This window comes from Hordeum vulgare, chromosome 5H (genome assembly GCF_904849725.1).
Source record: "Hordeum vulgare subsp. vulgare chromosome 5H, MorexV3_pseudomolecules_assembly, whole genome shotgun sequence".
Classification (NCBI taxonomy): Eukaryota; Viridiplantae; Streptophyta; class Magnoliopsida; order Poales; family Poaceae; genus Hordeum; species Hordeum vulgare.
This window is the reverse complement of record NC_058522.1, coordinates 17865028-17877679: the sequence shown is the minus strand read 5'-3', so window position 1 is coordinate 17877679 and position 12652 is coordinate 17865028. Positions and strand designations below refer to the sequence as shown.

Here is a 12652-nt window from a genome sequence, read left to right as displayed (position 1 = left end):
TTTTTGTTTTCTTATGTTAATTTTTTCGTAGTGAATCAATATAAACTTATCTATTTGCATTTCAAATTTAATTTATTTATGAAATGGTCGTAAAATCATCTCAGGTGAGGAATAATTTAATCTGCACCCTGAATGATGAATAGTGTTTTAATTAAATTTACGCTGTATATATATATAGCGTTTGGATTGAGTGTAATATAATACAGGTGTATTAATTTTACAAGTGTAATTTACAGAATTTGAACAATTTTCGGCCGGAAACGATACAGACTCCGGAGGCCTGTATCTTTTACAGGTGTATCGATGAAAAATACGGTGGTCCAAACGCGGCCTAACGGAAATTCAAAGTCCGAATACAGTCTACCCTGAATCATATCTTGAGATTTGAGCATCGCCTCTAAGAACATTAAAAACAATTCAAACAAAACAACCCAAACGCAATTAACAAAAACCACTCAGCTCTCTCTCTCTCTCTAAGTGTCTCCATGTTGAGATTATTTTAAGACATGTTGCGACTAGAGTTTCTTGAGCACGAGCAGCGCGCCATGATCAGGCTGCAGGGTGGAGACCGGGAACGGGGCGTGCCTGTAGGACGGTGACAGCCCGAACTCGAAGCGCTGCAGGATCCTGCTCAGCGCCATCTTTGCTTCGATGAGCGCGAAGTTCTGGCCGACGCAGACCCGCGGGCCCCAGCCAAACGGAAAGAACGCCGGCGACGAGCTCCTGGACGCCTTGGAGACACCCTCCGCGAACCTCTCCGGCCTGAACTCGTCGGCGTCCTGTCCCCAGACATCCGGGTCATGGTGAAGGAACACGATCGGCAGCGAGAGGATCACGCCGGCCGGGTACCTGACGCCACCCAGCTCCACCTCCGTGTACGTCTGCCGGTCGAACTGGATCACCGGCGGGTACAGCCTGAGGACCTCGTACAACACCATGGCCACCTGCGCGCCCACAACGATTGTTTCAAAGTTGCAGTGAAATACAAATATGTTTCAAAGTTTTTGGACACTCACCACTTTGAGTTGGTTTATGCCGTCCAGGTCCGGCTGGTCCTCCTTCCCGAAGATGCGCAGGACCTCCTCCCTCGCGCGGTGCTGCCACTCGGGATGCATGCTCAGCGCGACCAGCGTCCAGGTGAGCAGCACGGCGGTGGTGTCCATTCCGGCGAAGTAGAAGAGCTTGAGCTCCCCGATGATGTCGTCCATGGTCATGATGGGCCTGGAGCTCCCGGCCTCCTTGGTCTCCGCGGCGTTGCTCTCCATCAGCACGCCCAGCAGGTCCTCGTTGCTGGCGCTGCCTTCTCTCATGGCCTTTTCTCTCTTGCCGATTATGCCTTTCAGCAGCGACTCGACCTCGCGCGCGTTCGCCTTCACCCGTCGGTTGAGTTGCATCGGCAAGAACCTGCCGGAGAGACAAGAAGGAGCAGGAGCAGTGATCATGAGCAATCCAGAGCAGAGTGAAACCAAGAGTCTGTCTGACGGGAGAGGCTCACTTGAAACCTGGGAGGTACAGGGTGTTCAGCATCTTCACCACGTTCTGGGCCTGCTCCGACTGTATCTGGAAAATCCTCCTCCCTTCGCTGAAGCTGCTGCCGAATGCCGCACGGGAGATCACGTCGCCGGTGAGGTTCTGGAACTCCGGCCACACGTCTATCTCCTTGGCCTCGCCGGATCCCACGTGATCATCCCACCTAGTCACCAGCTCGTTGCAGCAGGCGACGAAAGCGGGCATCATTTTCTGCATCGCAACCAAAGGCAAATTAAACATCATTCAGAGTTACAGGCGAGCAAGCGGCGCCTCGGAGTTTCAAGTTGTACAAGAAATCATAAAGGAATAACCTTGAGTTTCTCGAGATGGAACGCGGGGTTGATGATCTTCCGGTGGGCGGCCCATTTCTCGCCGTCGTGGCTCACCAGCCCATTGGCCAGCCGCCTGACGATGCCATTGCTGAACTTGCGCTTCCGGAAGTGCCCGGACTTGTTGGCTAGGATCTCCCTCACCAGTTTAGGGTCGTTCACGATCACCCTCGGCGTCGGGCCGAACCAGGTCACAGAAATCTTCCCTGCAATGTTAGGTTCCTAGAGTTTCAGACAGGGTCTGAACAACGGCCATTCCACCGTGCTCACTAACTTCTTATTTATGTTTTAAAAAAAGCATCATGTGACGAAAAATTTATTTACCGTGCTCCTTGATGACGCTGTGGTACAGAGGGGCCACCCGTGCTGTGATATCATGTGACGGCGGCAGCATGGGCTCCGACCGGGCCACGGCGACCAGCCGGGAAAACTCCTGTAGATCGCCGAGCGGGAAGCGGTACGCCCTGCCGCGGAGGCCCTGGGCTTGTAGCGCTCGGGCCAGCCTCCGCGGGGTGATCCAGGCCAGCTCCAGCACCCGCCAGGCCCACCATAGAGCCACGAGCGCTGCAACCGAGAAAAGCAAGCTCCATTGTTGCGATAGCACAGCTCCTATCAGCCGTCCGGTCACCATGGCTGATCCGAGCTCTGAAGCCTAGCTCACAGTTTGGTGTTTGGGCAGGCAAGGCGTGAGTGCCAGGAGGGAAGCTATGCTATGCAGAGAGGGAAACCACTTGTATATATAATAAGCAGGAAACTGCTATGGATGTTAAGATACTGTTTTGATGGAGTAACCAAAGCTGAATGGTGTTGATTTTGCTGACAAGCTTCTGCCATCAGTGCGTACGTACCTAGGAGGTCCAATGAAGAATTTTGCAGGCTTGTGGCAGTTATTTACCTTGAAGATCCTAATGACCATCCTCCGCAGTCCTGAACTGTACCTGACTTAGCTGAGCAGGGACTCCGACTCGAGGGTAATCAGCTTCTGCTCAGCAGAGATGCAAAAATGTTCATACTGGGTAGTGAAGATAAATACTGTTCATAACAAAAATGTTCTCAGTTGGAATAGAGATGCAAAAGATTGGTAAGCCTAGTAGTATCACTTGAAAAAATTACAAAAGATCATTCCATTTGTTATTGAATTTTTCTGATTGCTAATTTAATCCCAAGAAATATATAATCACATTTTGTTGAGCCACTTTTACATGACTAAGATTTTTGTCTTGTTTTTTATTTTGATCAAAACGCAAACAATACAACCTCATGATTTGCCAGAAAAGAGTAATTTCCACATCTTCTTCATATCAGAGTCAAAAGATAAGCACAACATATCAACATCACGATTTAGGAAACAATTGATGCTTGTAGGTACATCACATTCAAGTTATCAATAATTTTGGCATATCCCATTGGTATCATCAATACTTTTGGCATAACCTTCAACGCTCTACAAAAAGGCATAGCTAGAATGTTTACACGAGGTGTCAAAAATGAGTTGCAGGTGCAGCAAATGAAGCAAAGCAGTTTCTTACTTTTCGAGACAAGGAACAGTAATCCAAGGGTTCCAGTTACAGAATTAAGCAGTACAGGACCGAACAGTCAGCGTAAGCGTGCAGTACTAGTGATACATACGGCCCAGCACACATGAACAAGGACAGACAAAACAGTATGACTACCGAAGCAGAACCGAGCTAAATAAACAGCATGGCAGCAATGCGGCAGTACGCGTCCTATTAATTCTATCCGCAATCTGTCATCATTGCTTTGCGCAAACCTGCAGATCTCTTGAAGGAAATCATCTGGAACGAAATGTCGGGTGTCCGTCACCATCTTCGAGCTCCTAATGACCATCATCCCCAGCCTTGGACTGGGACTCAAGGGTAAGTAACCAACGTCTGCTCAACATTTGAGGGTAGGCGCATGGTGATCACCATCACCTCCAATGAAGATATCAAGAACCTTGAGTCCAGCTGCAATGTGGCCATGCGGGAGAGAAATTAGCCGTGCCATATATATGCGAGTGTGAAGCAAAACGATGTAATTGATAACCCAGCAACGCACGTTTTTGAGGCAGTTCTTTCGGTGGAGCGCCGCGAACATCGCACCCTGAACCTCAAACTTGCGAAGCTTTGGGTGGCCGTTGAAGAATTCAGCAAGGTCGACCTCGGGAAACTTGCAATGCTCATCAACAGATGCTTCACCTCGGCGGCGCGGCGTAGAACACGGCTGACGGCTCCACAGCCCCACTTGACACCGCGTAGAGACAGCTGCTCTGGCACCGGGAGTCTGCTGATGCAACAACTGTTGAGTAAATAGGCAATTTTTCGAGTAGATTAATCCATGAAATAATTACTAACATGGCATTGACTAGATTCATGACATACTGATCACGGGGTATACTAGCAAGTACCACGCATATAGCAAAAACATCTACACATATAGGCAATACTACCAGTGCAAACAGAAACAGGAGAGAGACAAACATATCAATACCCTCCGATCGGCCAATTGGCCGTAGCAGCAGCAGTGGCGGCGGCAGTATCCTCTGTCGCCTTCTTCTCGGCTTCGGCCTTCTCGCGGACGAGAGGGTCAACTTCACTTGGTGAAGACATGGCGATGACGAGGGCTAAGCGGACGTAGACGAAGCAGACGGACGGAGGCGAGCAGTCGCGTGATCGCTTCCCAAAAACCTAATCGCCCCTCTCCCGTACAGGAACCGGAGAGGCGAGGTTTCGGAGGCCTGCTCTCCCGTCGACCGTGTACGCGGTAAACGGGACGGAGTAGCCGGCGGCAGCAGCGGTCAAGGAACGAACGCGTGAGGCAGATGTGATCTGATTCTCGTGACGGCTAGGGTAGGCGATAGCCTGCTTATAAAGGCGGCTGGGTGGAGAGACGTGGGCCAAACCCACGTCCGAGCCGGTAACAGCCACGATCCGACGTCTCGGATCGTGTCTTGTCCGTTACGTATTCTCCGTTCCTGACCGACAAAAATAAGCGCGTAGGTATGAGCTCGGCTCGGCTCATTCCCGCAACCTGCGTCGCGTCGTGACAAGGCGTGGCGTGGCGAGGCGGCGGAGGAGTGCGCGAGGGCACCTTCTCTTCTCACTCTCCAATAGCATGTGGAAGAGAGACCCTTATAAAGGGGTCCAACTTCTCCTTCACTAGCGGGGTGGGACTAAACTTCCCACTACCTTGTCATGCCACCACCTACATGGGCCCTAGGAGATTTTTCTGAAATTTGTCTTATGGGCCTAAGGCCCATCTCTAATTTCACCAACAACAAATGTGATCGAAATCGCAACTAAGGTAACAATTCACACAACAGCATAATGATACCAAGCCTCTTTATCAGTGGCATATTGCTAATATTCCTAATCTTCAAACACATTGCATCCACCTTCAAGCGCATTGCATCCATCTTCAACCGCATTGCATCCATCTTAATCTTATGATCATCAATGAAATCACCAACATGCAACTCCAATTCCATATTCTTCTCCTCAATTATTTTCAATTTTTTTCTTCAAGTAATTGTTTTATTTTTCAACTAAATTTATCCTCTCGACAAGAAGGTCGATTGGAATTTCCGGTTCACATACCTCCTAGATAAAAACATTCATGTCACATTGGTCGGCATAATTGTCATAAACACTAAATGAAACAAATAGTTATAAAAGAAAATATACCAAATCCGAATCATAGGCTGGATGAGGGCCGACGTGGGCGGATACCAAAACCATCGCATTATATAATAAGAAACAATAATAAAAGTAAGAAATTTATACAAGTATCTATCTAAATCATAGAAGTAAGAATTTTTTCTTTTAAAAAGAAGATAAGAACAAGAGGCTCACCACGGTGATGCCGGCGACGAGACCGGCGTGGGCAACCGACAACGATGAGGACAGGGACGGGATGGCACCCTACACATGTGCAGACTCTAAGAAATTAATTTGAGCTCATATTGTGCATCTAAATCAAAAGAACTCCCACATACACTCCTACACTAAAACCCATAAATTACTCTACTTTTAGAGCATTTGAAATGAGCTAAACTAGCAGTGAGAGACGAAAGGATGAAGTAGCTAACCTTTTAAAACACTTGTGTAGTTGGTGCATGCCAAATCTAGACAAATCTGAAGGAAAATAGAGCTTGGAGGTCGAGCTTGGACAAGAAAAAGCTTAAGCGTGGCTCGGTCATTTCATCAAACACCTCATGTGCATGCATAGAAAGATGGCAAGAGCAGGGCATGCACACCTCTCACACGGTCAAAAAACAAAAAAGAGGATGGAGGGGCGAGGGTATATATAAACATCTTTGGTCCCGGTTGGTGGTCAGCAGGCCCGGGCCTAGGGGTGTGCCACCTGTGCGGGCGCACAGGGCCCCCAGGTTTTTGAGGCCTCATTTTTTGTTTGCAGTTCTATGGGCTTCCAGGCGCTCCGGCTGCTGACCATTGTCCCGGGCCTGCAGGCGCGCTGGGCCGCTGGCGTACGCGTACATCGGTTCAGTAATCGAGAGGAGAGCCAGCGATCGAAGCGCCTCTTGTCACAACGATCGAGACGAGACCCTTCGCCCCTTGCCTTCGTGACTTCATGCGGCGGCTAGGGCTAGGTCCTCCAGCAGTCTAGCGATCAGATCCATAAAAAGAAGGGCAGGAGCAAATGACAGGCACGAACCATGAAGCAAATGACAGACGGCAGGAACCATGAAGCAGGGAACGTTCACACCATCTTGAATTTCTGAAGCCTCGCGTTGCATCCACAGCCGGTGATCCCATGAGCTCTTGGCCCTTGAGTTTGACTATGAGTTTCAATTTTGATTCCTTATAGTTTTGCTGAAAGTTTGTACCTAATTTTATATTTTCATCAACTAGGCGTCTAGTACTAGAAGATCCAAGTCATATCTTCACTTAGAAAACATGAATCTGGTTATAAAAGGCGTTTATAAAGAAACAAAAAGCCAAGGAGTTAAGTCAATGTCAGTTTGAAAATATGAACACATTTGCATTGCTTCGTAAGCCAAGGAGTATTATTGTTAATTTATATGGTTTTCTAGCGAGGTAGGACCAATTTTACAGTTTCGCACCGGGCCTCGAATTTCGTCGGAACCGGGACAAAAGACAGACCTTTCGTCCTGGTTTCAGCCACAAACCGGGACTAAAGTTTCTGCCCCAGGAGGGAGGACCACAGGTCCCGGTTCATTTCTGGCACCGGGACCAAAGGGGTCAGATGAACCGGGACCCTGGCCTGGCCGGCGCCCTAACCTCACAATTGGAACTGATGCTTCCATTGATCCCGGTTCGTAACAGAACCGGGATTAAAACCCTTTCATCGGCTGGACCAAAGCCCTGTTTTCTACTAGTGATGTCAGCTAGTTTACGTAAAAATAATAATAATACCACCAGTAATAGAGTAATAGTATATCATAATAAAAGAATAATCTAATTCACGTCAGATGCCGTTAGAGGATAAAAGATCACTACAACATCAAACATATTCATCAACTTATTTTGGGTCCACGTCATGTAGTGGTAAACTACTTGCCCGATATTTTGCTAGAATGGTAGGTTTTCTTCTATTGAGAAACACAACGGAAACCTAGAAGCTACCGGTATGTGTTAGTACGCAGAACTACTTCGATCAAGCTAGCTAGTACTTTCTCCGTCTCAAAATAACTGTTTTAATTTTATACTAGCTATAGTACTAAATTATACTAAGCTTAAGACATTTATTTTGAAACGAAGGAAGTATTACACTAACCCATCGTATTGTTCCTCCTAAAAGGGATCATTGTTATGACGTTTCCTTCTTGAAGCCGGCTGTTTGGAAAAATTAAAGAGAGGTCTAAGCACATACTCTTGCATGGCTTATGTTGCAAGACCGGATTTAGACGGTTGCCCGACTGCAACAAAGAGAGTGGCCAAATTGTAGTTTACCGGAGTAGGCAGCGGCACACATATTATTCATGTGTAAATTCGCATAGCACATTTGTAATGAGGTTAAAGCGTGGCTTGGGAATTCATGTGTATATTCGCATAGCACTTTTGACATGCATACCCACTGATGATTACTGGGACAGCTTCAACTCAAGCAAAGACCAAAGCTATTCTACAATCAATGGCAACATGATAAGGAATACGATCACTTACTGCTTCCTGGCAAATTTAGAATTAAGGGAAAGCAAGGAAATTTAGGAATATTTCATCTATGCAAGATAAAAGTCAAAATAACACTTCATTTTTTCTGGATCTTATTTTCGACCAATGTTTGTCTTTATTACACAAATTTGCCGTGCCAAAGCTCATGTTGCACATACTAAGTCTTGAATATTTTCCTTTTTATTTATTTTTTCCTTTTATTTTTTATTGTTTCTTCTTATTTGACATATTTATTTTCTATCCATTTTTCTTTTGACTTTTTTTCTTCAATTAAGTTTTTACTACTTTTCGACTTGAATATTTTCCCCTAGTATATGTATACGAACATATTAAAGTTTTTAATTACATATATTTTTAATATGTAGATGTTTTTATATACATTAATGTTTTAGTATGAGCTAAACATGTAATATATATATGAATTTTTGTAAAATAATATTTAAATATTTTAATGCATGAATATGATTATTTTTATGTGTAAATATAAATATGTGATTGAGATCTTATTTCATATCTATGAACATTTTTATTTAATTAGGTGAATATTTTCCATTGTTCACAATATTTTTAGTTTTTGAAATTATTTTTTCCCAATAGTTTTCTGAACATTTTGACTAAATATATTTGTTTTCTAAAAACAGGTTTTTAAAAGGTCGCCACGTAGGTTCAGGTGTTTTGCCCGACTATCCTCGCAATGGGCGAAGAAACGACGACCTCCACATTAAGCGTGGAAGGAAACACGGGCTCACTAAATGGGCCAGTTTTGTGAGGGCCATTAAGCATGTTATTTTTCTACTTTTGAAAAACATATTGTGCTTATTGTTGTATAGAAAAATATAAAATAAATATAAAGAGGGAAAATATATATACCCATATAAATAAAAATGGTCATGTACTATATGAAAAGTTGGTCATCTGTATGAAACAAAATATTATCACATATTTGAAATATTCATGTATTAAAAAAATGTATGTTTTTATAACATAAGTCATATATTTTTTAAATGAACATATAAATTACGTTCATATACTATTAGAAATTTCTGTCAAAATTATTAGAGGGGAAGATAAATAATGAAGAAAAAAAGATTACAAAGAAAGAGGGAAAGAAACTAGAGAGAAAAATGAAAGAAGCTATATTTCTTCAATTACTCAATGAATCCTACTTTTAGAACAGTTATTATTATGTCTGGGCAGATTTAAGCGACTGGCAATGTAGCATGCCCCCTTGATATTAGAAGATATTATCGTGGATAAGAATAAAAGTTTGGTCATAAGCTACGGTGGAAAACAGCAAAAGAAATATGTAGCTCCAAGTAGAGAGATATTAGTTAGACAATCTTGTAACGATAGCATAAGTATAGGATCTAGGATAGACCACGTCGGCCACTACATCCACTTGTATAGGAGATGTGCAGTTCTCTCCTATAAATGTTGGAAATATGCCCTAGAGGCAATAATAAAATGATTATTATCATATTTCCTTGTTCATGATAATCGTCTATTGTTCATGCTATAATTGTATTAACAGAAAACAGTAATACATGTGTGAGTAAATAGATCACAATGTGTCCCTAGCAAGTCTCTAGTTGGCTAGCTCGTTAGTCAATAGATGATCATGGTTTCCTGATCATGGGCATTAGATGCCATTGATAACGGGATCACATCAAGACCCAATCCTAAGCATAGCACTAGATCGTATTGTTCGTATGCTAAAGCTTTTCTAATGTCAAGTGCTTTGGGTGTATCAAACGTCACAACGTAACTGGGTGACTATAAAGGTGCACTACGGGAACCTCCGGAAGTGTCTGTTGGATTGGTACGAATCGAGATCGGGATTTGTCACTCCGTGTGACGGAGAGGTATCTCTGGGCCCACTCGGTAGAACATCATCATGAGCTCAATGTGACTAAGGAGTTAGTCACACGATGACGTGCTACAGAACGAGTAAAGAGACTTACCGGTAACGAGATTGAACAAGGTATAGGTATACCGACGATCGAATCTCGGACAAGTTCTATACCGGCAGACAAAGGGAATCTTATACGGGATTAATTGAATCCTTGACATCGTGGTTCATCCGATGAGATCATCGTGGAGCAAGTGGGAGCCACCATGGGTATCCAGACCCCGTTGATGGTTATTGGCCGGACAGGTGTCTCGGTCATGGCTGCCTGTCTCCCGAACCCGTAGGGTCTACACACTTAAGGTTCGATGACGCTAGGGTTATAGGGAATTGTTATACGAGGTTACCGAAAGTTGTTCGTAGTCCCGGATGAGATCCCGGACGTCACGAGGAGCTCCGAAATGGTCCGGAGGTAAAGATTGATATATAGGACGAATGGTTTCTGATACCGGAAGTGTTTCGGGCATCACCGGTAACGTACCGGGACCACCGGAAGTGGCCCCGGGGGTCCACCAAAGGGGGGCAACGACCCCGGGAGGTAAGGTGGACCAAGTGGGGAAGGGAACCAGCCCCTAGGTGGGCTGGTGCGCCTCCCCACTCAGCCCAATGCGTGGGGGAGAGAAAAAGGGGGGGCAAACCCTAAGCCAGGTGGGCCTAAGGCCCACCAGGTGGTGGGCCACCCCCTCCCCACCCTAGCCGCCGTCCCCCTTTCCCATCTGGTGGCCGCCGGCCCCTAGGGAGGGAACCCTAGGGGTGGCGCAGGCCCTCCCCCTCCTCCTATAAGTAGAGAGGGGTTTTGGCCCTTGGGGGACAAACTTTTGCCTCTCCCTCGGCACAGCCCTGCCCTTCTTCCTCCTCCTCTCTGCCGGTGCTTGGCGAAGCCCTGCCGGGAGACCTCGTCTCTCCATCGACACCACGTCGTCGTGCTGCTGGAGTTCTTCCCCAACCTCTCCCTCCTCCTTGCTGGATCAAGGTGCGGGAGACGTCACCGGGCTGCACGTGTGTTGAACACGGAGGTGCCGTAGTTCGGCACTAGATCGGAATCACACCGCGATCCGAATCGCTGCGAGTACGACTCCATCAACCGCGTTCTAGTAACGCTTCCGCTTAGCGATCTTCAAAGGTATGAAGATGCTCTTACCCCTCTCTCGTAGCTGGTCTCTCCATAGGAAGATCTGAATATGCGTAGGAAAATTTTGAATTTATGCTACGTGACCCAACAGTGGCATCCGAGCCAGGTTTTCTATGCGTAGATTCTATGCACGAGTAGAACACAAAAGTTGTGGGCGATGATTTGTCAATTTGCTTGCCGCTACTAGTCTTATTCTTTTCCGGCGGTATTGTGGTATGAAGCGGCCCGGACCGACTTTACAAGTACGCTTACGTGAGACTGGTTCCACCGACAGACATGCACACCGTGCATAAAGGTGGCTAGCGGGTGTCTGTCTCTCCTACTCTAGTCGGATTGGATTTGATGAAAAGGGTCCTTATGAAGGGTAAATAGATTTGGCATATCATCATTGTGGCTGTCACGTAGGTAAGAAGGCGTTCTTGCTAAAAACCCAAATCAGCCACGTAAAACTTGCAACAACAATTAGAGGACGTTTAACTTGTTTTTGCAGGGTTTGACATGTGATGTGATATGGCCAAAGTTGTGATGTTGCATGTATGATGTATGAGATGATCATGTTATTGTAATAGGTTTCACGACTTGCATGTCGATGAGTATGACAACCGGCAGGAGCCATAGGACTTGTCCTAATTTATTGTATGAGATGCAACGCCATGTGCTTACTACTTTTACTTCATTGCTAACGGTTAGCTATAGTAGTAGTGATAGTAGTAGTTGGCGTGACGACTTGGCGGAGACACGATGATGGAGATCATGATGATGGAGATCATGGTGTCACGCCGGTGATGATGATGATCATGCGATGCCTGAAGATGGAGATCGGAAGAGCAAAGATGATAATGGCCATATCATGTCACTATATGATTGCATTGTGATGTTTATCATGTTTTACATCTTATTGCTTAGAACGACGGTAGCATAATAAGATGATACCTCTTAAAAAAATTTGAGAACGTATTCCCCTAAGTGTGGACCGTTGCGAAGGTTCGTTGTCTCGAAGCACCACGTGATGATCGGGTGTGATAGATTCTAACGTTCGCATACAACGGGTGTAAGCCAGAATTACACACGCGAAACACCTAGGTTGCCTCAACGAGCTTAGCATGTACAGACATGACCTCGAATACAAGAGACTGAAAGGTCGAACATGAGTCGTATGGTTGAATATGATCAGCATGAAGTTGCTCACCATGGTGACTAGTCCGTCTCACGTGATGATCGGACACGGGTTAGTCAACATGGATCATGTATCACTTAGATGACTAGAGGGATGTCGATTTAAGTGGGAGTTCATACTTAATTTGATTAAATGAACTTAATTGTCATGAACTTAGTCTAAAAGTTGTCTTTATAAATATTGTAGATGACCAACGTCAACCTCAATTTCAACGCATTCCTAGAGAAAAACAAGCTGAAAGATGATGGTAGCAACTATGCAGACTGGGTTCGCAACTTGAAGCTCATCCTTGAAGCAGCTAAAAAGGCTTATGTCCTTGATGCGCCGCTAGGTGACCCTCCCGCTCCCGCAGCAGCCCAGGACATTCTGAACGTCTGACAAACGCGGAGTGATGACTACTCTCTGGTTAGGTGTGGCATGTTA

At 45.6% G+C, this 12652-nt stretch overlaps 1 protein-coding gene across 1 annotated transcript; it reads right to left on the bottom strand.

Moving 5' to 3' along the window:
- Window positions 1-515: 515 nt before the first annotated feature.
- On the bottom strand, window positions 516-2490 carry LOC123396204 (cytochrome P450 72A397-like). Its single transcript, XM_045091232.1, has 5 exons — window positions 2184-2490; window positions 1842-2065; window positions 1496-1740; window positions 1017-1404; window positions 516-944 (listed from the first exon to the last, which is right to left on the bottom strand). Exons 1-5 carry the CDS (start codon window positions 2488-2490, stop codon window positions 516-518), a joined length of 1593 nt encoding a protein of 530 aa, XP_044947167.1.
- Between the last annotated feature and the right edge of the window lie 10162 nt (window positions 2491-12652).